General features: G+C 39.3%; 1 protein-coding gene across 6 annotated transcripts in view; it reads left to right on the top strand.

Annotated features, from left to right (window-relative positions):
* The window catches only part of gpbp1l1 (GC-rich promoter binding protein 1-like 1), a 54,126-nt gene that overhangs the window by 25,465 nt on the left and 4,149 nt on the right, over positions 1-24,512 (top strand). For 3 of the 6 annotated variants that reach the window (XM_055641690.1, XM_055641689.1, XM_055641688.1), the window contains exons 4-12: positions 341-470; positions 3,736-4,034; positions 4,156-4,228; positions 7,503-7,690; positions 10,142-10,210; positions 13,699-13,842; positions 15,331-15,477; positions 19,836-19,957; positions 22,322-22,424. In XM_055641690.1, the coding sequence (XP_055497665.1) occupies positions 341-470; positions 3,736-4,034; positions 4,156-4,228; positions 7,503-7,690; positions 10,142-10,210; positions 13,699-13,842; positions 15,331-15,477; positions 19,836-19,957; positions 22,322-22,424 (1,275 nt within the window). The remainder of the gene's footprint in view (positions 1-340; positions 471-3,735; positions 4,035-4,155; positions 4,229-7,502; positions 7,691-10,141; positions 10,211-13,698; positions 13,843-15,330; positions 15,478-19,835; positions 19,958-22,321; positions 22,425-24,512) is intronic. The other 3 variants (XM_055641692.1, XM_055641693.1, XM_055641691.1) reach the window with 3 other exon arrangements.

Genomic DNA, 24,512 nt, shown 5'->3' with positions numbered 1-24,512 from the left:
AGTTACCTTGTGAAGCATTTTTCAGTTGTGATTACACCTTTTTAATTAAAGACTTGTGAAAACATCTGTAATTAAACAATCACAATTATTTCATAATCTTACACTGCCACCAAGTATCTTATACCCAGTGGAGTATTTATTGTACTTGATCTCATCAGGAATTTACTGCTGCTGGTTGACATTGGCTGAGCAGGATACAGCTTGCGTTTTGCAGCAAACTAGTGAATTTACTGACCTTTGTTTTCCTTTTCGCAGCATTTACAATTGATAGAAGCAGTAATTGGTGAATATACACATGTAACAGACATCATCGATTTCACTTTTTGTATCTTTTTCCTAGTCTACCAGTGAGAAATATGGTGATCATTTTGCCCGGGGTGATGGTCGATTTGGTGTGAGTCGTAGAAGGCATAACTCTTCAGATGGTTTTTTTAGTAGTGGCGTACTCCGAGCTGCTGGAGGTAGGAAAGGTACAATTTAAGTATTACACAATTCCAACTGCCAGATGAAAAATTTTAAATGTTGTTACAGTCGGTATTGCAAAACACCTTCAATTGACCTTTTTTTCTTCAGTCTTATCAGTACCTGAGTATAAAGCTTTGGTTTATTTTGAAATGTGATAATATTTATTAAAATAACTTGTTTCCTGGAAAAAAAAAATCCCGATATTCAGTTATAATGGATGAATACATCAAAAATGAAACCTAAGGCCAAGCCCTGCAAAATCCACTGTTGCATTGATCTCTCTAATTTCCCTGGCACCCACAACCCTGGGAGTTGCCTCCAGTGTGGGGACAATTTGGCATGTCCCAATACCAGTTTATGTTGGAATGACCCTTGATAGGTCGCCTGCCTCTCACAACCGTTTGTGGAACGTTGCAGGCAGAACCTCAACCATATACCTGCCGATAGCATTTGACATAGATGTATTATGGCCCTCCATTCCTTGCACTAGAGTTTGATCAAAGAGCTTCCAGAACTCAGTGATACAGAGTGGAACTTGGCAACACTGGCACTATTAGAACTGTAAAGCTAAGACCAAAGGATTGTTGTGTTGTTCTATCTAAGATTTTGCTCTTTGAACACAGCTTCCCGCCATGCAGGATGATAAAATTGTATTTTGCAAAGATTACTAAAACACACTAAAACTTAGTTTTTACATACTCTTTCACATTGTTCATGATGAGCTTCATTTTGTCAGTTGATCAAATAATTTTATTTTTTAAATGTATTGAATCCATATATTTTAATGAAAAAGAACTTTGGACTTAACAAAAACACAACCTAGTTAATTAACAAAATAGGTCCTCAAAATCAGTAATAGAGGAGGTAAAGATTATGTTTTCATGTCCTTTAGTACCCACATAAAAGGTAATTCTGTCATCCTGTATTATACCAAGCTATGCTCGTGGAGCAATAACACCACTATGATCCTTGAATCTGCATTTGCTTCCAGCAGTTTAGAGTTTTCTAAGCTGTTGTTTAGTCTCTTTTGTTTCAAGTTCACAGAAATATGGCAACAATCTGCTGTTTGCCTGAAGATAGACTAAGTTTCAGAGCACTGTTGCATAAGGAAATCTAGTGGGTGAACTGTACTAAGGTAGAGTAAAATCTTTTGTTGCACGCTAATACAATACAATACAATACAATACAATTTATTTGTCACTTGAACCTCATAGAGGCTCAAGTGAAATGTTGTTTCTGCAGTCATACATACAAGAAAAAAAAGACCCAAGACACAACACAATTTACACAGACATCCATCACAGCGCATCTCCACCTCGCTGTGATGGAAGGCAAAAAAACCGTATCTCTCCCCTGCACTTCCCTCTCCCCCCGATGTCAGAGTCAAAGTCAGAGCCCCCGGCGGGTGATAACAATTGTCCCGCGGCCATTAACGCCGCGCCGGGTGATGCAAGGCCGCGCTCCGGGTCTTGTTGTTGGAGCCCCGGGCGGGCGCTAGCAAAGTCCCGCAGCCGTTGAAGCCGCGCCGGGTGATGTAAGGCCCCGCTCCAGGTCATCCTCGACCCCGCTACTCGGGCGGGTGAAGTCGCCGTTGCGGAAGCCCCGAAAAGCGGTCTCCCAGCAGGGACCCGTGGGCTCCCGATATCACTGTCTGCCAGACCTGCGGTTGGAGCCTCCAAATCCCCGGGGTCGGGTCGCAGCAGCGCGCCACCACCGCTCCACCCGCTCCGGACTCGGCCAGCTCCGCGATGGTGAGTAACTCCGCAGCTCCGTGACTGGAGACCCAGGACGTTCCTGCTGGAGGCCGCTCCACGTTGCAGCCCCAACGACAACGGAGACCCGACAAGGAAAAGTCGGGTTCTCCGTGCAGGGAAAAATTTTAAGAGTTACCCCCACACCCCACCCCCCACACACACACACACACACACACACACACACACACACACACACACACACACACACACACACACACACACACACACACACACACACACACACACACACACACACACACACACACACACACCCCCACCCCCCCCCCCATCAAAAAATAAAAACTACATTAAAACGGGACAAAAAATAACAAAAAGACAGATGGACTGCAGAGGCCGCTGCGACGTGAGTCACGCCACCCACCGGAAAGCTAACTAGTCACTGGAAAGACTATACATGCTTAGAATCGAGCCATCCGCAGTGTACAGATACATAATATGGGGAATAACATTTAGTGCAAGATAAAGTCCAGGAAAATCTGATTAAAGATAGTCTGAGGGTCTCCCAATGAGGTAGATCATAGCTTAGGACTGCTCTGTAGTTGTTGTTAGGATGATTCAAATGCCTGATAACTGCTGGAAAATAAACTCTCTGAATCTGGACGTGTGCGTTTTCACACCTCTGTACCTCTTGCCAAAGGGGAGGAGAGGAAGTGAACGAGGTGAGACTCGCCCTTGATTATGCAGGTAGACTTGCCGAGGCAGCATGAAGTGTAAATGGAGTCACTGGAAGGGAGGTTGGTTTGTGTGATGGACTGGGCCGTGTCCTTTGAAATCTGCTATTGTGCTATAAACTTGCATTTTTCCACATAAATGATGAGCACTACCCCTGTGGTTAGCTTTTTTTCTGGTGGTCTTGGATTCCAAGCAGGATTTCCTGATGCAACAGTGCTCTGAAACTTACTGAGTTAGTTCTGCCTTCCAGCAGACCCTTGTCTTATAGTTAATTGAGATTCCTATTTCCAAATGGACTACACTAAACAAATCAATTGCTGAAGCAAAATAACATTATTATAAAGGATACAGCATAGCAGAAATTTAACAATGTAGAGTTCTATGAAAACAAAACTTAATACTTCCTCTGCAGTGCCACCTATTTGAAGTAAAATCAAAACAAATTGCTTTTATTTTGGAATTTCACAAACATAGAGGTTTTTGTATTTATATTATGTGCTCTTCAGACATCCATTTTTGGTACAAGAGAAGTTAACTGAATTTGTATAACTGAAGCATATGTTGCCTATTGTTGGTGCGACTTGAAATGTTTTTTGATTCTTGATGTTGATAGAATTTACTTTCATATGTGACAGCACAGATTTATTAAATCCATGTATATGTTAAATACGTTTACAAGTTCACTGTTGTTTGGGAAATTCACAGAATACGATCTGTTATTTTAAGAAATTACAGTGCAAAATTAGATACGAATGTAAGAGAATGCATTTTTCAGTCTTCTTTAATGAAGAGATTAATGACTTGCAATTTGTTTAATTTCTAGATGGTTGCTATCAGCCTTCATTGCTTCGTCATGATTCTGTCGATTCTGGGGTTTCTAAGAATGTTCACGTCAGCCTTTCAGGAAGTCAAGGTTGGAAAGAGAGTGCTGGTTGGCACAACGTAACTAGAGGTCATGATGCTATCAATCAGCGTGGGGGTGGTGGTGGTGGCCATCGACACTGGAATGGCAACTTCCATAACCGGAAGAGCTCAGGATTCCAGGACAAACCACCTGTTGAGGTTAAGGAAGAGAAAAAGGAGGAAAAGGATAAAAATCTTCAATTTGAAGAGGAGGACTTTGTAAGTATTTTTGTTACTTACAAACAAACAACCATTTTGAAGTGAAATGTGTACTTGAAAGATGAATTTGATCAGAACTAGTAAGTTGACTAAAGTCCTTGGACGAACTTTCTTTCAACAGCCATCTCTGAATCCTGATGCTGAAAAGCAGCTGAGCCAGAGCAGACCTCTGAGCACACCTGCAGGAGTATGGGGTAAGAAGTCAGTAGAAAATTGCATTCATCTGTTGAACGTTGTAATGAGTTTCATAATATCATTGGAATTCATGGAATTAAATAAAATATTGGTGTGTTCAGTTGCTCTTCTTGGAAATCTCATATGCACTGAATTTCTATGTGAGGTACAGAATTGTTTGTGCAAAAAATACTTGACAGTTGGTTTGCCTGACAATTGAGGGCCACATATGGGGACAAAAAAAGTCAAACTTTCACGAATTATTTTTTCCTACACCACCAGTATCCATAATCCATAACCCCACCTCACATGTCACCTGTTCGCTTTTATCAGATCCTATTCCACAGTTAAAAGATCGTACTCATGTCATTGTAATAATTTCAGAAAATAAGAGATGGCGGGGTTGGGAGGCACACAGATGTTGCCATGATATTGTACTTTTCTTTTGTTGCCTCTGCTCTGTGCCAATTTATTTGGCAAACTCTTCACCACCCCGTTGATGACCCTTTCTCCTACTTCACTCCTGAACATTCCCTTCCAGCCTTTTAAGCTCCCAACCTTACTTAGGAGTCTAGGAGCAGGGAGGTTCTACTGCAGTTGTACAGGGTCTTGGTGAGACCACACCTAGAGTATTGCGTACAGTTTTGGTCGCCAAATCTGAGGAAGGACATTATTGCCATAGAGGGAGTGCAGATAAGGTTCACCAGACTGATTCCTGGGATGTCAGGACTTTCATATGAAGAAAGACTGGATAGACTTGGCTTATACTCGCTAGAATTTAGAAGATTGAGGGGGGATCTCATAGAAACTTACAAAATTCTTAAGGGGTTGGACAGGCTAGATGCAGGAAGATTGTTCCCGATGTTGGGGAATTCCAGGACAAGGGGTCACAGCTTAGGGATAAGGGGGAAATCCTTTAAGACCGAGATGAGAAAAACATTTTTCACACAGAGTGGTGAATCTCTGGAACTCTCTGCCACAGAGGGTAGTTGAGGCCAGTTCATTGGCTATATTTAAGAGGGAGTTAGATGTGGCCCTTGTGGCTAAAGGGATCAGAGGGTATGGAGAAAAAGCAGGTACGAGATACTGAGTTGGATGATCAGCCATGATCATATTGAATGGCGATGCAGGCTCGAAGGGCCGAATGTCCTACTCCTGCACCTATTTTCTATGTATCTACTTCTCTACTCCCCTCAACCACCATTGGCATGTGGTAAAAGTTGGTAATATATCAGAGTTTCATTTTATTCACTTTTTGGATCTGAGCACACCTGCCAAGGCCACTGTTGATTGCCCACTTCTAATTGCCCTGGAATTGGATGCTTGCTCGGCTGTTTGTCAACCATACCGAATGGGTTTTGGGCATATTGGGATAATATTATTTCCTTCTCTGAAACATATAAATTAATCAGGTGAGTTTAAGCTGAATGGAAAAGTGAGCTGTGAAATGCAAGTGCTAGAATCTCGAAAAAGATGTAGGTAATTTAAGTGAACTTGTTAAAAGATGGCAGATGAAGATTAAGTGGGCAAATACACATTTATAGGAAGAATAGAAAAACAGATTATGTTAAACGGTGAGGAGTGAATAAAAGGTGTACCAAGTTATTTTACAAGCTGGCACATGGATATGCTCAAATAAACATACAGATAAAGCACATGGATGTGAATACAAGAATAAAAAAGCCCAGTGAGATTGCACAGGGGGTTGGGAGGACATCTGGTCCTGTGCACAGTTCTGGAATTATTGGTGTCAAAACAGCATGGGTTTTCAAGATGGATCCTGGGTTGTCTTGAGAAGATTTTGAGCAGAATTATTCTATTCACTGACTTTAGAATTAGAGGTATTCTCCTGTAACCACAAAAGCCTTCTCGATACTAAACACTGGTAAGCAGAGACACAACAAATTGCTGATGCTGGAATCTTGAGCAAAACACAGTGCTGGAGGAACTCAGTGGGTCAGCCAGCAACTGTGGGGGGAATGGACAGAAAATGTTTTGCGTCAGGACCCTTCTTCATATCCACTTGTCCAAAGAAGGGTCCCAATCTGTCCATTCCTTCCAAAGATGCTGCCTGACCTGCTGAGTTCTTCAAGCACTTTGTGTTTTGAACACTAAATATTTATTTAGGGTTCCAGTCCCTAATGAATAATGTTTGGGAATACATCTGTCTCCACCTTCAGAATTGCTGACAGTTGCTCATCCTGTTGTGACCAGAGTTAGTATGCTGGTCTTGTATTTGTATTTGTAAAACTTTGATTTGAGCTAGACTGATTATTGAATTTATCCGCCCTCCGACAATTCCCACGCAACGCTTAAGTACTATAATATCAGAGCAAAATGACAGGTGATCAGATTGGAAAAGGTCTCATGTGGTGAATTATGACAATGTCATTGCCCTCCAACTTTTGACTCCACATTTGCCCTCCCCTCTCCCTCTACATCCCCACACCTTCTCATTTATTGCTTTTACCTCTTGCTCACTTGCCTTTCTCCAAATCCAACCTTCCTCCTCTCCCACCTGATTCCATCTGCCCATCACTCCTCACCACTATCCATCTATCAGTTTCTGACCCTTGTCTTGACTCTCCACTCATTCTTGATGAAGCGTCTTGACCAGAAACATCGACAATTCCTTTCCCTACACCTGATTCCCTAATTCCTTCAGCATGTTATGACAACTGGAGAGGAAACAATGATGGCCGATTACACTGCTCAAAACAAGATTACAACTAAGGTTTGATTACTAATGAAGACTGCATTGTTTTCAATGGATGTCTCAGTGGTATATTGAACTTTATGGATTTAACCTGCCATGTTTTTTCAAAGCAATGTACCAATGAAAATAATTTAATCTATTAGTTAATCAGGTGGATTTAAATGTTCGCTGATCCTAATGTAATGATTTTTGCTGTGGGTGCTTGTGAGAATTATCCCAAATATTTGAAAAAACAAGAAAAATATCTGAACTTTTCTATTAATCGCAACCTTGATTTGAATCTGATTTGTTGATTAATGAGGTTGGTTGAAGGAATGATTGTTTCCTTTGGATTTATTGCCGTTACCTTAAAATTGTGCACGGGTTTCTGAGATGTGCATGAATCTTGCTTCCTGCATTTAATGTTTGCTTAAACAGTGAAAAGTACTTTCTGAAATCAATCAATCTCCTGCTTTGAGGAAGCAGCAGATTTTGCATGAATGTTTGTTTTAATGAAATGTTTGTTTTAATGTTTGCAGTTAAGGAAAATTTAACAAGATTAACTAACTTATCAAAACTTTTTATCCTTTTCAACCCAGAAAATCCTCCAAGTGCCAAGCAGCCGGTTTCTAAGATGCTGGTCATCAAAAAAGTTTTGAAAGAGGAACCAATATTCTCAACAAGCTTTTCTTCCTCAGGAAATCATCTTTCGAGCAGCAACAAAAACACTGCAAGTCCAAGTGTTTACAAAAATCTGATACCCAAACCTACAGCTCCACCCACAAAGGTAGAGCAATTCACTTTTTTATTTCAAATTTTTGATGTAATGTTTCAAAAGCATGTTGAAATGATTGGTAATTATGAAATTGAACAACGCAATTCAAAAATTAATAGAATAAGGAATTGGTAATTTATTGTGAATTGTGAATTTGAATTTGCTTCTTCCTGATATCTGAGTAACTTCGATTAAGATTGTCTCTAAAAATTGTACTCCGCGTAATAACGTTGTAAATAAAGTTGTACACGTAATAATAATATTGAACCCTGTGCCATAAAGTTTTTTAACGCATTGCAAGTAATTGTTTATGGTTTAATCTGCATAGCACAATTTATATCTGGCACGTACTTGGTACAAATGTCCGATGTAAATAAATCTAATTCTGTTAATAACTAGAATATCGGGTAACGTGATGTGAAACATCGCCCATGTATGTATGATATGTATGTATGTGTTGTTTATTTGTGTATATCCAATTTACAGGATGCTCTGATAGCTCATTTTATATACTCAGTCTGAAGAAGGGTCTCGACACGAAACGTCACCCATTCCTTCTCTCCAGGCTGCCTGTCCGCTGAGTTACAGCAGCATTTTGTGTCTATCTTATACCCACCATCCTGTTTGTGAAAAAAATTGCCCATCAAGCCCCTTTTAAATGGCATCTGTGCCATCTATGTTTAGACTTGATACCCCGGGGAAAAACTGACCTTCCACTTTATCTATTCCCTTCAAAATATTATGTATCTGTAATCAACTCTCAACTCTTGAGTTCCAGTGGGGAAAAAAAAGTCCCAGCCTTTCCTTATAACTCAAGCCCTCCAATGCCGGTAACAAACTTTTGGATCTTTACTGCACTCTTTCCTGCTTAGTGACATCCTCTTATAGCTGAGTGACCAGAATTGTGCTCTATGCTCTGTGTGGTCTTAGCCCATCTTGTACTGTTGTAACATGGCCTGTACTCAATTACTTGACTAATGAAGGCAAGTGTGTCAAATCCCCTTTTCACACCCTTAAGGGCCTGTCCCACTTGGGCGTTATTTGGGTGTCATTTACGCATCACGATGCATGCATTACGTGCGCATGGCGTCCGGTAAGACGTGGTGGCGTAGGTAGTGACGCGTGGTAGCGGGCGGCGTCCCAGGATTTTGAGATTCTCAAAATCCTCGCGCAAGTGACGCCCACAGGCCCTTTAGATCTCTCTGTTCTTCAACACTTTCCAGGGCTCTACCATTTACCGTGTAAGTCCTGCCCGGGTTTAACTTAAAGATGTAGCCAAGACTTTACATTATCTAGAGTAGATAAGACTGCACTGCTCAACTGCTTCTTCAATTACTTTTTTTGAGTGGGCTCCTTAATGTGGATAGAATAAAAATGTGATTATTGTTTGATTTATTTAGATGGGTATTTGATGGTTGGTATCAACATGTTGGACCAAAGTGTCTGTTTTGTGCACTGTGGCCTTAGGTTGAGAGTTGCAAGGAGCTTGTGAAGCTGATGCCTTTTTTGGGTGAACACCAATGACTCTGAATCCAGCCACAAAGTATATGAACATGCATATATTGTTAGTGTGCAAAAAACAAACTGCTGGAGGAACTTAGCAGGGTCAAGCAGCATCAGTGGAGCCAAAAGTATATTTGATGTTTCAGGTCAAGACCCTGCATCAGGATAGACAGTGTCATGGGAAGATGGTCGTACAATGAAGAGAGATGGAGGGCTGAGATAGGGGCTGATAAATGTTAGGTGGAATTAGGTAAGGCAGGGAATGACAGGCAGATGGAACCCGAAAGGGAGGAGAGAGTTTTGATACAGAGGCTGGTGAAAACGTAAGGAGAAAAAAAATGGACAAGAGGGGGAAGAATAGCAATAGAAGTATCTCTAAAGTCCAGAAAGTTAGGCCAAGGAAGAAGAAACACCAATGGATAGTTGTGGTTCCTTTTGTTCATCTTATCCATCCTCTCCCATCACTTTTACCTAGATTCTTTACCTGGTTCAATCTACCCATCATCCCTCTGTTATCTACTCCCACTTATCTCTTCCAGCCTCTGGTTACGTCCATCCCCCACCCCTTAATTGGATCAATTTATTTCCTCCTTGTCTGTTTTCACCCATTAACCTCCGTCCCTCTCCCCAACCTGGCTTCTTCTCATCATCATTCCCCATTAAACTGGTTCCACACATCACACGCCAGCTCCGGTCTCATCACTCCCTCGCTACTTTCCACCAGCTATCTTCTCCCCACACTCAATCCACATACAGAGCTTCAACTGACGGTCTATTTGTTCCCGCAGATGGTGCTTGACCCACTGAGGTCCTCCACAATTTTTTTTATTTGCTCCAATTTTTTGCACCTGCAGTCTCTTGTATTGTCTGTGTACTGCAAGCTGATGATTGAGGTAGAAGAGAACTTGGTTCTGGAATTAAGACAGTGAAAGTTGAATAGTTTCCTATTTCTCCCCGTAGAAGTGCTCCATTTCTGTGGGAAGCCCTTTGGAGGTGAGGTGCAATATGACAGTGACAAAGGTTGAAAAGGTGAGATGGCTTGGCTTGACTCTCAGTTTGCGATTATGGCTTTTATACTTTGCTGTTTACTGTAGCCACGTATCATTATTATTTTTTATAAGACAAAGCTTTTAATGTATTATTTTGCATACTGTCAACAGCACTCATTCTTGGTTGCCTATTGAGAGAATGTATTGCAAGACAAATAATTCTGTACCTGTTGCAAAAAACAAACTGCTGAAGGAACTTAGCAGATCAAGCAACGTCTGGGCGGGGTGAAGGGAGAGGACAGAGTGCAGAGGGTAGGTAGCTGGAATAAAGAGGGGGGGGGTGAGACAGGGGCGATGAACTATGATGGGCTTTGTGAGGTGGGGTTAGAGTGGTTGGAAGCTGGTTGGTGATATGTAAAAGCAGACAAGATAAAAGAAAGGATGCTGGTGGAGCCAGCTGGGGGAGAGGAGGGTGAGATAGAGATAGACTGGTGGATGATAAGTGGGGATGCAATGGTCACAAGTGCTGGAGTCTTAAAAGTAAGGAAATGAATAATGGGAACCATTAAAGGAGAGATAAAGAGTAGATGGAACCAGATGGGAGAGAAGATGATGTGCGAGGAGTAATGGATGGATGGAACCATGTGAGAGATGAAATTGGATGATGGGAGGCTGGGGATGGAGGGAGTGATGTGATATATGGGAATGGGAACAGAAATGGGAGAACCCGAGGTGGATTGGAAGGGAAGAGGGATGGGGAACACAGGAGTGGTTTAAATTTAGAATCGGATAAGTAAGAAAGGTGAAAATGGGGATCATTAAGGGAGAGAGGAGCAGCCCCCACCTCCCCCATGCAACTCAAACTGCTGAGTTCCTCCAACAGTTAGTTTTTGACTCCAGGCTACAGCATCTCTAGTTTCACCTTTTGCCTTCTGATTTCTTTAACATTTAGATTGCTAATCTTCCTAGTTTTCAGGAAAGTTTACTTTGTCCTACTTATGTGTGACAAAACCAAAATATATCCTAACCTCCCTCCAAAGTAGTTGCGCAAGCCTTTCAATTGGATCAATTATAATACTGGATAGGATAAAGAAGCCCATCAGCACCTCCTTGTGGTAATTTGGGTCTGCAGCCTAATGACAATATCTACACCCTGAAAATTATTTTTTAAAGTGATAAAAATTCTGATTTTGTTATATAGATATTTAAAACTTTTTGAAAGGACCTCACTCCTTTACAAAAGAAAATTATATTGAACGAGGGCGATACTATCTTTGATAAGGTATCACAAGAGTTAAGTATAAGATCAGGCAAGATAACAATGGATAAATTGAGCGAAACAGTGTTGAGTCGGTGGTAGAAGCAATGATCTGATGCTGGAACAAACACAAAGTGCTGCAGTAACGTAGTGGGTCAGGCAGCATCCCTGAAGAACATGGATGTGATATTTGGGGTTTTTGGATATTTCGGGGAAAAACTAGACAATTGTCAGATATATTTATGCAGGTGAAGGGGGTTGGTTAGCAGATGGATGGACAAAGGCCAGAGATGAAAAGGAGACAAAAAGGTGTGAGGTGAGGAGAGAAGAGATATGAATTGTGAGGCCAGAGGAAAGCATGTAGATGGAAGGGGAAAGGGGGGCAGATTACTGGGAGAAATGGGCGTGCATCCAGGTAGGGTATGGGAGAAAGAAATGTGAGGAGAGGTTTGTTAACAGTTACCTAAAATTGGACAATAAAGTGAGCTTTCTCGATCTGACAAGTGGTAAGTAATTATGTAAAAGATTTGATGTTTGAAATTTAGAAATTGGTAAATGCCAATTGTGGGGAGGTGATTAATAATGTATGAATCTGCAACTTAATACAGGAATACCAGCACAGATCTGAAAACTATAGAAACAGATTTGATAACACAAATGCATAAATCATCAAAAAACACTGTATTGACTGGTTAGATCATAAAAACTCTAAGCAAGTGCTTGTCTTTATTTCTACACTAATAGACCCATGTCATGTTTAATATTCGCTTGGTCATATTTGAAGTACTTGTCTTATCTATAAGCAATAAAATGATGTTGAACTGCTAGGCAAAATAAAGATATGCAGAATTATTATCAAAATTAAGGAGATGAACAAATCAGACAAGATGTTATGTGTCAAAGGGCCTGTACCTGTGTGGTATTGTTCTGTGGTCTAAAGGGCTAGCTAAAGGAGATCTTCTGGAGCTTATTAAAATTGTAACCAGGTTTTGTAGACTATAAACTGTTTTCAGTGATTGAATTAAGTATGACCAGATAACAATGAAGAGACATTTCTTTACATTAGAATGTAGATCTTGAAGAAAGGTATGGCTGAAATGAAGTGTAAAGAGGAGAATGGAGTGATACAAAAGCAGAGTGGAAGAGTGAATTTAAAATGAAAGGGCATAGACCATTTGGCCCAAATGTTTGAGTCTGTGTGTATTTCTGTTATGCTGCTATATTTTTTGTTAACTATATCATGTTTTTAAATGTGATTTTTAGTTTTTGTTTTAATGCACTCGTGGAAATGATTATTGTCTTTTTATCGCATTCCCTTTGCACATTCTCTTCCTAAATAAACAGTTGTTAACAATCTGATTGAAGATTGATCATTTTAAATTGTTCACTAATTTCATTCGAGTTCTGGATTTAAGAGTTCCTATGTAGCAGATGAACATACCTATATGACTAAGATCATTCAACATTCTGGATGCATATTATCAGAATCTGCTTCAGCTTCTGAGTTCTGTTAAATTTCCAGATGCAAATTTTTTAGTTCTCTACTCACATCTTCCTCCTTTGAAAATTGTATTTGCTTTGTGATTTGTAAATCCTGAGTATGTCTACCATGTATTCACTCTGACGTTCTTAGGAACAAATTAAGCTATTTTGTGCTGCTTTCAAATATTTCATTGTTATTTCTTTATTTTTTTCGACTATTTTCTTTTTCCAGATTTATTTTGAGCTCTGCTACATACTAGTTATACTTCATACCTTGTTTACTATTTTGTTTTGTAAGTGAGAGTTTTACATTGCATCATCTTGTATTTGCAAAATTTCTTATTCAATATTTTTAAATTGCACCACAATCCATTTCCTCTCAGTTGAGTACTGGTTCCAGCCACATGGCATTTGATGTCAGAAATACTGTTTATAAATCTTAGAGTACGAATGCAAAATGATCTTATACAGCACTCCCTTCAGGTGTATCTAACAATCATTTATTTAAAACAAGTGCATGATTGTGCAATGAGCAAAGATAATTTGATTTGAATATTTTTTGTGATATGGTTTCAATACATAAAAGTTGAATTATAAGTGGTGTAGTTTATTTATACTACGATAAATCTAATTCAAAGGCCCAAATGTTTCCTTCCTTATTTTTGCTTTGCACAGCAATTTGCTTGTGATTCTTTAAGACTTGCTGGTTCTCATGGAATGTTTTAAGACTTGTAATCTTACACTCTTAAACTAATAAGATTATTTATTTCCTATGTTTTCAAATATAGCAAGGTCCATGGAAATCCACTGGAAGGGAGAACAAACCTAGCTTGCATTTCTCTGGCCAGGATTCAGCATTTACAAGCCCTATTGCAATGATCAAACCTCCAGCGCAGTTCAGTAGCAGTTCTTGTCATATCTCTCCAAAAGAGGTATGATAAGTTTGGTGTCCAATTCGTTTGGACTGATATTATTATTTATTTCTTTTGATTCACAATTGAGGTCTTCTGAAGGTTATTTTGGAAATTCCAATCTGTCTGAGATCCCAAATGACCCGAGTGTGGAAAAAATAATCAATAGCGTTTAACATTTTAAAAATTATTCTCTTTTTACTCACACCATTAGAGCAGTTTGTATGTGAAACGACGAGAGTTTGTCCTTTTATTGCTATGTGCAAATCATGGTATTTTTTGTATTTTTAAAGATTTGCTTCATTTTGCTCTTTATCAATGGCTTCTTATTCATAAAAGGCAAACAAAAACAGAGTGGAGTTATGCATCAATTGAGTCATTCACTTAGATCATGGCTAATATGTAACAACTCTATTTCCTTGATATCTAAACCTACCAATAAAAATTTAAACTGTTGAGAATTTCAGTTGATGCTGGATTATAAACAGTTCCAGATTTTGGCTAAGTAAGTGCTTCATAATACCGTCTCTCCAGAATGTCCCGAAATGTCACCTGTCCATTTCCTCCCCAGAAGCTACCTGCCACGTTGCATTTGTGTTTTGAACAAGATTCCAGGTTCAGCAGTTTATTTTTTTCTCTATCTCTGTTTACTGTTAGAATTCAGTTCATTTGAACGATTTTTAGATTGCCAGCTCCCGTCTTAAGTTATATTGGTTGTTTGTGGTATTATTTTTTTTGATTGAACTGTGACTGTAAATTAACCAGTTACCTATTTTTGTTAGAGGTTGTAATAATTTTTCACAGGAAAAATATTAATTCTGGCGCTAAATTTTGGTGTTTCTGAAAGCAGATGTACCTGCCCTAAAATGGCATTGGAAATTAAAGCCTTCAATCTCCCATGCTATGAATTCTGAACCCATTTAAAAATAATTTGTCAATTTATTTGTTGTACGTCTCAAATGTGTCGTTGATTTTTTTTTAAATGCATTGGGTCAGGGGACAGAAATCTCTGAAATTAAATGTCATGTATATCTTCAGTCCTGGCCGCTGATGGATGTTCACCGACGCCGATGGTCCAGCTTCGCGGCAGGAGGGCCTGAAGACACCGGGCTGGCTGAGGAGGCCAGATATAGGCCCCGACCTCGGGTGGACTATGAGGGGGAGAACTGGTTATTTTTGGTGCCTTCCCTCACAGTGAATTCTGCTGTGGGGGGACGTTTCATGTTGATTTCTATAGTGTACTGTTTCTGTGTCTTTTTTCTTATTCTCTTTTTTCTCTTTTTTTGATTTGTATGGATTTATTGCATTGATCTGTTCAATTAATTTAATCAATCTTTGTAAAGCACTTTGGTTCAAATACTGGTTTTGTTGAAAAGTGCTATATAAATAAATATTATTATTATTATTATTTGGATTATAATATTGAGAATGCATTTTAGTCATCTTAATAGCAAGAGAACTAATACCTTTTGAACAGAATATGGCTTTAACTTAACTCAACGGTTTTAGTTCCAGATTCCTTCAAGCACCATCCCTCCATTCGAGATGAGTCGACTAATAAAAATGACTCGCGTGAAGACTGACAAGAAGAGTGAGTTTTTGAAGGGATTAAAAGATGGTGACATTTCAGAACACCGGAATTTCAACAAATTAGAAGTTAGTGAAGTAACAGATTTTTATTTTAAATGTAATAATTTGTATATCTTCAATTCTCAAGCATTTATTTAAATAATGCTTTTAGATTGGTTGCAAGTAAACCACAAATTGAGAAATTTGAGTTGTGGTGTTGGGTTAGCATTTTTACATAACTTTGTCCATCAAATGGTTATGGTACATTGGAAAAATAGATCACGGATTCCAATGGATGATAAATAAATTTAATTACTCTTTGATCATATATTATAAAACATCAAAAGAAAACTAGATGGTGAGATGTTGAGGCTTTGGTGCAGCGTTTCTCAACCTTTTGACCCTTGCGGAACCCTTAAAGTGATTTTCATCTCGGGGAACCCCTACATAAAAATTATTATATCTTTATTAATCTTTCTTTCTCTTTCATAAACTTAAAGTTCATAAGACAAACATAATATATATTTCTGATAACTGGTTTAAACAAAAACTAACTTGCGTTTTTCTCAAGATTATTGACAATGCAAAAAAAAAAAACTGAAATCAAACTGCTTGTTCAAGAGACTTCATAAGGAGGTTTTCATTCACACAAAAAAAATCAACCATATCTGTAAAAACAAAAAAACCCCATAAATAACCAACATCATAAATAACACATATACAGACGAAAACGGATAATAACTACCACAATAACAATCGTTTATTGACAAAGTTGAAAAGACAGAAGATAAATCAAGGCAATATGTAATATGAACAAATAACACAAACAACTAAAACTGAAGCAAATAAAGGAAAACAGAAGAACTAACCTTGGAGAGGAAGAATGAGAGAGAGAGAGAACAACGCACAAAGTTTTCATAAACTAACAGAAACGTACATAAACTTTTGATAAACTAGCAAAAATAAACATAAATATAATTAAATTTTTTTAATTCATATAACATCCCTAAATGACGGGTAAAAATTACTAAATAAGGTGGGTGAATGAGGGATTGTACCTGCACACCAGGAAGCCCGTGCTCGACCGCCAGAGCCCTTAATGACCGTCCAATACCCGTTGAAATCTTCCCCATCCACCAATACATCCAAAGTTCAAATAGTAATTGTACCCGCATCAGACAGTTTTAAGAAATGTTATTGAATTTTCTCAGTAAGTGGACATGACCAACACATTTGTACCTGCAGCATTCCATACTTTTGATTTGACAAAAGAGCAGACACGTCAGCAAGAAGTGCTATTCTCCCATGAATTTTAGTCAAAGGATCGAGTCAATAATACTTGAAGGTCAAAACACAATTATATTTACTGAGGAATGCATATCGATGTATTGGTGACACATCATATAACAGTGTTAACAAAATGTTATCAGTGGCAGTTAACAAGCATTAACAGCGGCAGTTAACAAATCGTTTTCGTCTCAGAGGAATCAAATGATAAACGACTCCAATCGTTCTGCAGTACTCATTAAACACGAGAGCTTTTTACAAACATAAAATTCCAAGTGTTTTGCTACAATCTGTTTTGTGTATTATATGTGGAATGGATGAACGCCTTGCTACCGTTTATCATTACCAAAGGATGATATAAGCCCTGTTAACATCACTAGATTTCGTTAACACACAAATGACACAAAAATGCATTTGTATATGATTAGCCTATTTATCGCTATTTCTCTCGGAACCCTAGCGACCTCTCGCGGAGCCCTAGTGCACCGGGGGGAACCCAGTTGAGAAATGCTGCTCTAGTGAATAAGAAGGAGGCCTATGTCAGCTATAGGCAGCTGGGAGATAGGGGAGTATTAGAAATGTTGGAGTACATTTAAGAGGACAATTGTGTGGCCATTAAGGGGACAGGAGGTGTCTTTGGCAGATAAGATAAAGGTGAATCCAAAGAGAATCTACAAATATATTAAGGGCAAAAGAGTAACCAGATAGGGTTCCTGAAAGATCAATTAGGTTGTCTGTGTGTGAAAGTTCAGGAAAAGGGAATTGTGATAAATGAAGATTTCTCACCTGTATTTACCGTGGGGAAAGACATGAATGCTACTGAATTCAGGAAGTAATAGTGATGTCTTGAAGAGAGTCCACCTTACAGAAGAAGTACTGGAGATCTTAAAAAGTATATAAATCCCCAGGACCTAATCGTGTGGATCCTCTGACATCATCAAGGGGATTAATTGCAAGACCACAGACAGATGATAGCCACGGTTGAGGTGCCAGAAGACTGCGGATGCTTTATGTATTTTTAATAACTATTTGGATGTGAAGGAACGGTTAGTAACGTGGGGAAGTGACTTCTAAATTAGTAATATAGTGGAGAATGAAGAAGGTCAATGACTAAAATTTGATGAGGATCAACTGGGCCAAAGTTTGGCAGACAGCATTGAATTCAGATAAATGGGAGCTGTTGTGTTTTCTTAAGACTAGACTTGCACAATTTGCACGGTGAATGGTAGGGGTCTGGGGAGTGTTATCGTACAGAGAGACCGTGGTTTACTGCTATATAGTTCCATGAAGGTGGAGATACAGATGATCGGGTTTGAAGTCGGCATCATGAAGATGGTATTTGGCACATTTACCTTCACGAGTCAGGATATTGTATACAGAGGTTGGGATATCATGTTACAGTTGTGCAAGATGTTGGCATGACCACATTTAGAGGACTGTGTACAGTTCTGGTTGCTCTGCAAAAGGAAAGGTGCCATTAAAGGGCCAAATGGCCTACTCCTGCACCTATTGTCAATTAAACTGAAAAGAGCGGGGGGAAAAATCAGCAAATATGTTATCGGTACCAGAGTTTTTGAGATGCAATGGGAGGCTAGTTAGTCTGTGTATTTTTCCGTGGACCATAAGAAGCTACGATTCATAAAGTTATGAGGGCCAGTGATAAGGTGAATAGGCACATTCTTATCTGAATGTAATGTCAGAGAGATGGCGTCCTCCATACATTTTTTTTCTGTACGGAAGACTGGCACAAATGTCATTACAAATCTTTCGAAGCATTTTATTATCGTCATATTCAGAGCCATTGGGTGCTAGATCATGAGACAGATCACTTTTTTTCTTTGGGAGAGAAATGATGTAGATTTCCTTGAAGCAGATGGGGACAGTAGACTGTGGCCAGATGGTTGGTACACAATTTCAGAACCTGTCCAAGGACTCTATGTGGGCTGGTCTCATTCCAAGAATTTACCCTCATGCAAACAGATTTGACTTCTGCTACCATGAAATATAGGACCGGAATGACAGGGCAGGGCTTTGTTTGCCTGTTCCGAACTAGCATAGAAAGTATTAAGCTCATCCAGTAGAGATTTTTCTTTGCCGGAAATTGCCCCTGACTTTGACGCAACCCAATATGGTATTCTGGCCTTAGTATATTTGGCTGACATCCACTTTATTAAATTGTGCCTCCAACTTATTTTGGAAGTCTTTCGGCATCTCTGATTGTCTTGCAGACGATCATTCAGGCTGAAATGAGAGTGAGGGATGGAGTACTAGGCAACCTTGTTAATGATGTAGCCGTAAGATCGGGGCAGGAGACATGCTGGTGGTATTTGCCGATGATAGTGAAAAAAGCATCATGGTTTGCTTTCTCAAGAGGGGTCATTTTCTGTTTCTCGCAACCAAATTTTTCACTTGCCCAGTGACAGACTGCTGGTTGAAATCTCCTATGGAGGCAAATGGGGAAATTCTGATAACTTGAGGCCAAGTACTTCATGAGAGATTTGTTAAGTTACAAAAATGTTTGTGACGATCACTTTCTCATTAAGGACTTGTTACAAAACTATCAGTACTGAAATTGGTGTTGATAATTTTTCGTAGAACGTAGAACAGTATAGCACAGGAACAGGGCCTTTGCAGGATTTGCAGTTACAATCATCTTGACAGAAATCGTCGACCGCTGTTTCAAATGTTATGTTTATGCCTGAATTTGTTATACCAAGCATGTTTTGCTTTTTTGATGTGAAATAAAACGTTCATTGCAGCTCCCATTTCTAACAGTCATATTTTTCATGTTTTTTAATAGTGCTTTCTAAGCAAATAGTATAATTATATTTTCTGGTACTCCTTTCAAATCAAAACCAAAAATACCATGGTTACCATAAATATGGTTTGTAATCAAAATGCTGGAAATACTGTATAATTTAGACAACATGTAGAGAGAAAAAAACAGAATTAATAGCAATCCTGTGATTCTCTCTACGCAGATGCTTTGCGAAGATGGGAACATTTCCATTTTCTATTTACTCACTAAAATGTTCCATAGTTTGAAATGGGTTTGAAATGAAATAGTGACTTTGTAAAATCCATATTCCAAAGCTATCCTAACCACTTTCTGATTATGCAATTATGCATTTGTTTATTTGAACTTTTTCCCCCAATAGGACTGTGTCCATAATATTCCAGAAAGGAAGGGAAATGGGAAAGCGAATGGTCATCAGCATAACATTTCCTCCTTTGGTCCAGAAAAAAACTACCTTTCCAGTTCTCTTGAGGCAGAACATAGGTATGCATATTTGGATGTTTGCGAGATCTATGATTAAAAATTCTTTAAATTACAGCATAAAGCTTGACAATAGTTTGACATTAAGATTTGGAGCAGACTAATTAAGCTTCTAAAGTTGAAAGAGAGAGATTCCACAAATTTGAATTCTAACAGTTTTGTTGAGTGTGGTTTCACAGTAGAATATCGTTTTTAATTTTAAATTACCTCAAAATATTATTTCAGAAAGGATAGTGATGATCCATATGAATAAACTAAGAAGCAGGAGAGGTGTTTTTACTCAAGTTCTTGCTACTATAGCTGGGTGAAATATAATTCAGAAGATAGACACAAAATGCTGGAGAAAGTTGGCGGTCGGGTAGCATCTCTGGAGAAAAGAAAAGGTGACATTGCAGGCTGGAACCCCTCTGCAGACTGAATGTAGAGGTGAGGGGTAGGGAGTCGGAATAAACTGGAAGCGAGAAAAGGCAAGAACATCAGACCAGCAACAGATGACCTTGGGAAAGGTGGACACCATAATGGCCCATTTGTTGGCTGGGGAAGGTGTATTAACAAGAGGGGTACAAGGATGCGAACAGTGGAACTGGTAGGACGGCAAGGGTAGTGGAAGGGGAGAGAGCGAGGAGGGAATGCAGGAGCACCTTGAAATTAGAGAAATATAAGCTGCCGAAGCAAAATATGAGGTGCTGTTACTTCAATTTGCAATATCTGCCAGACATTGACAAGACTTTTTGATGTAGAATGAGATCAACTCATTCCTTTCGTTATTAATTTCTGTCTTTGTGGGAAGTGGTCTATTTTTTCCAGGGTTTCATCATGATTGTTTGTTGTTGTAAAGCACTATGGTTGAGGACATTTGTTTTGTGGATGTTGTGTGTAAAGCCCACCCTTTCATTTGCATCGGTTAAAGTAGCAGCTTAATGCCCCTGTCCCACTTAGGAAACCTGAACAGAAACCTCTGGAGACTTTGCGCCCCACCCAAAGTTTCCGTGCGGTTCCCGGAGGTTTTTGTCAGTCTCCCTACCTGCTTCCACTACCTGCAACCTCCGGGAACCGCATGGAAACCTTGGGTGGGACGCAAAGTCTCCAGAGGTTTCCGTTCAGGTTTCCTAAGTGGGACAGGGGCATAACTCTTTGTGGTCACAGGGAGAAGGAGAAAATTGCAAAAGAGATTCAAGGATATGGGAGAAACAGATATAAGGTATTTGGACAAAGGATCAGCTGTGATTGAATTGAATAGGAGAGCATATTTAAAGGGCGAATAGCCTTCTGATTTTTGTGTATCCATATTTCTCATTGCACAAAGTGAGATCTGAAATAACTAATTGTTTTCTTCATATACTGATCAAGAAAACCATCAAAAGACATTGCATCAATTTATCCACCACATTATTATGGCTTATTCGGGTTGCCCAGTGCTTACGTAGATCATTGTCTTCATGATTATTTTATTACCCTTTTTACGTGAACCTTTAATTTCCTGCTTTACACTGCTTTGGACGCAACAGGCAACTCCCAATACTGTTTTTTGTCCCTTGGTCTTTTTTAATTAAACCTATGTCATACAACTACTTAATCTCTGAGGTAAGATTATTCATTTCTACTGACTTTCCACTGCTTATATCTAATTCTTTAATATTAGGCTGACTTGCCCGCTTTTCTATTTTACCTGCTTTATAAAGTTGTGTATTCTGACTATTTCCAGCTTCGTTCACTTTGGAACTATCTCTGTTCATTTCATTTTCTAATTCGTTCCGGTCAATGATTTGCCTTGTTGAGAATGCTGCATACATGCAAATACTATTGCTACGTTCCTACTCTTATGGAGCATATGGACAATACTCTTCTGAATAACACTTTATCAGTCCTTATTTTGTTACTCTGCACTTCAATTTTGTACATATGGTTTGAATTTCTGAATTTCCCACCTGGATTCCCTCCTCCCCTACACCAAAGCGCACACACACAATTTATTGTAAAGTCTGATCAGTATTGTTTTCCTTTAAGTGCTGGAATCATGCTTGTTTTCAGATAATTGTTATTGAAAGATATTTCACTTGGATGATAAATGAACATGTGGCTGACACCATTGAAGAGTTAAGTCAGAGCCCATTTGAAGCGTGTAGTGTCTTCTTTGGAGGAGCTCATGCAAGTAAAGTCGATTTCAACTATATGGCTGGCCACTGGCATTGGAGAACCCGGATTGCTGCTGAAGAGCAACATGTAGATGCTAGCAGCTGAAGATTCAGATCAGCGGAATGTTACTGCCCAATGATAATGATTATAATGTGGTCTCTGCAAACTTTGTGAAATAGCAATAACAGCAACATCAGCAGCGCTAACATTTGAACTTGTATTTTTGCACAGATTATTGAAAGTAATGGGTTGGCAAGAGTGCCCTGAGAGTGATGATAACTTCATGCCTCTGACTGAAGATGAGCTCAGGGAGTTTCAGGCTAAACTTGAGCTGGTAATATGTTGTATCATTTTACTAAATTGCATTTGTTACAATACATGAACTAATTATGTGCTCTTGATCTTTACCCCCGATGAGTTTGACCTCAACAGTCCTATATTACTTTGATCTTCTCCATAGATTTTTTTTCTGCCCCTCATAAACACCATGTTTTCTCCTTTTCTAAGAATCTGCGGTGTAACTTTATTACATAGCATGTGTACAAGTTAATAATTAGACCAGTCTACAAATTTGATTATTGGTTGCATTTGACTCCTTTTAAATTGCAAAGAAAATTGATGCCAACTCAAAAAAGAAAGACGGCATCAGAGGCGAAATTTAAACAAAGTTTTTGAGAGAATGGAAGAATTTTCAGAAAATAAAAGCTATTGTTGCCCACTTTGGTTCAGTGAAAGTACTCATACCCAACTTAGAAAGTCTTGAGCAAAGATCGATAAACTGCTGGAAGACTTCAGACAGCTTCTGTAGAGGGAAATGACAGTTTTAGGTTGGAACCTTTTTGAGGAATTCTGTTCAGAACTCGTCCTTTGATGCAGAGAGATATATTCTTAAAGTTGTCTTTTATCATGATATATATAAAGGAAGTTACATTGGTTAGGTGGATATGAAATACCAATAAGAGATTAACCCTTCATTCTTCGAATGTGCAGATTATGTGAAATTTGTATTTATATCAGTTAACATAGGATAGTACAGCGCAGGAACAGGCCCTTCAGTCTACAATCTTTTTGCCAAGTTATCTGATCTCATCTACCTACACATGGTCCATTTCCTTCTATTCCCTGCACTTCCATGTACATATCAAAACGTCTCTTAAATCCCACATAGTTAATATTAGATGTTTTTTTAATTTGGGTACCAGTTGCTCAAATTTGTTTATTAACCTTCATACAACAAGTATATAGACTTGTACTTGAATTGCCACTTAATGGAAGTCTACAGACCAAGCGTTGGAAAATGGAATTAGTGTTATAACGATGGTTTGTATTTATAGAAACTTAGAAAATAGGTGCAGGAGGAGGCCATTCGGCCCAACGAGCCAGCACCGCCATTCATTGTGATCATGGCTGATCGTCCCAAATCAATAACCTGTGCTTGCCTTCTCCTCATATCCCTTGATTCCACTAGCCCCTAGAGCTCTATCTAACTCTTCTCTTAAATCCATCCAGTGATTTGGCCTCCACTGCCCTCTGTGGCAGGGAATTCCACAAATTGACAACTCTGGGTGAAAATGTTTTTTCTCACCTCTGTCTTAAATGGCCTCCCTTTTATTCTAAGACTGGCCCCTGGTTCTGGACTCGCCCGACATTGGGAACATTTTTACTGCATCTAGCTTGCCCAGTCCTTTTATCATTTTATATGTTTCTATAAGATATCCCCTCATCCTTCAACTCCAGTGAATACAAGCCTAGTCTTTTCAATCTTATGACAGTCCCGCCATCCCCGGGATCAATCTCGTGAACCTACGCTGCACTGCCTCAATCACAAGGATGTCCTTCCTCAAATTAGGAGACCAAAACTGTACACAATACTCCAGATGTGGGTCTTACCAGAGCCCTATACAACTGCAGAAGAACCTCTTTACTCCTATACTGAAATCCTCTTGTTATGAAGGCCAACATTCCATTAGCTTTCTTCACTGCCTGCTGTACCCGCACGCCAACTTTCAGTTACTGGTGTACAAGGACACCCAGGTCTCGCTGCACCTCCCCCTTACCTAACCTAACCCTATTGAGATAATAATCTGCCCCCTTGTTTTTGCAGCCAAAGTGGATAACCTCACATTTATCTATATTATACACGCATCTGCCCACTCACTCAACCTGTCCAGGTCACCCTGCAACCTCCTAAAATCCTCTTCACAGTTCACACTGCCAACCAGCTTTGTGTAATCCACAAACTTACTAGTGTTGCTCCTAATTCCCTCTTCCAAATCATTAATATATATGGTAAACAGTTGAGGCCCCAACACCGAGCGTTGCAGCACTCCACTAGCCGCTGCCTGCCATTCTAAAAAGGACCCGTTCACTCCTACTCTTTGCTTCCGGTCTGCCAACCAATTTTCTATCCATGTCAACACCC

The sequence above is a fragment of the Leucoraja erinacea genome, chromosome 10 (assembly GCF_028641065.1).
Source record: "Leucoraja erinacea ecotype New England chromosome 10, Leri_hhj_1, whole genome shotgun sequence".
NCBI classification, from domain to species: domain Eukaryota; kingdom Metazoa; phylum Chordata; class Chondrichthyes; order Rajiformes; family Rajidae; genus Leucoraja; species Leucoraja erinaceus.
The sequence above is the reverse complement of the archived record's forward strand: the minus strand, read 5'-3'. Positions and strand labels throughout refer to the sequence as shown.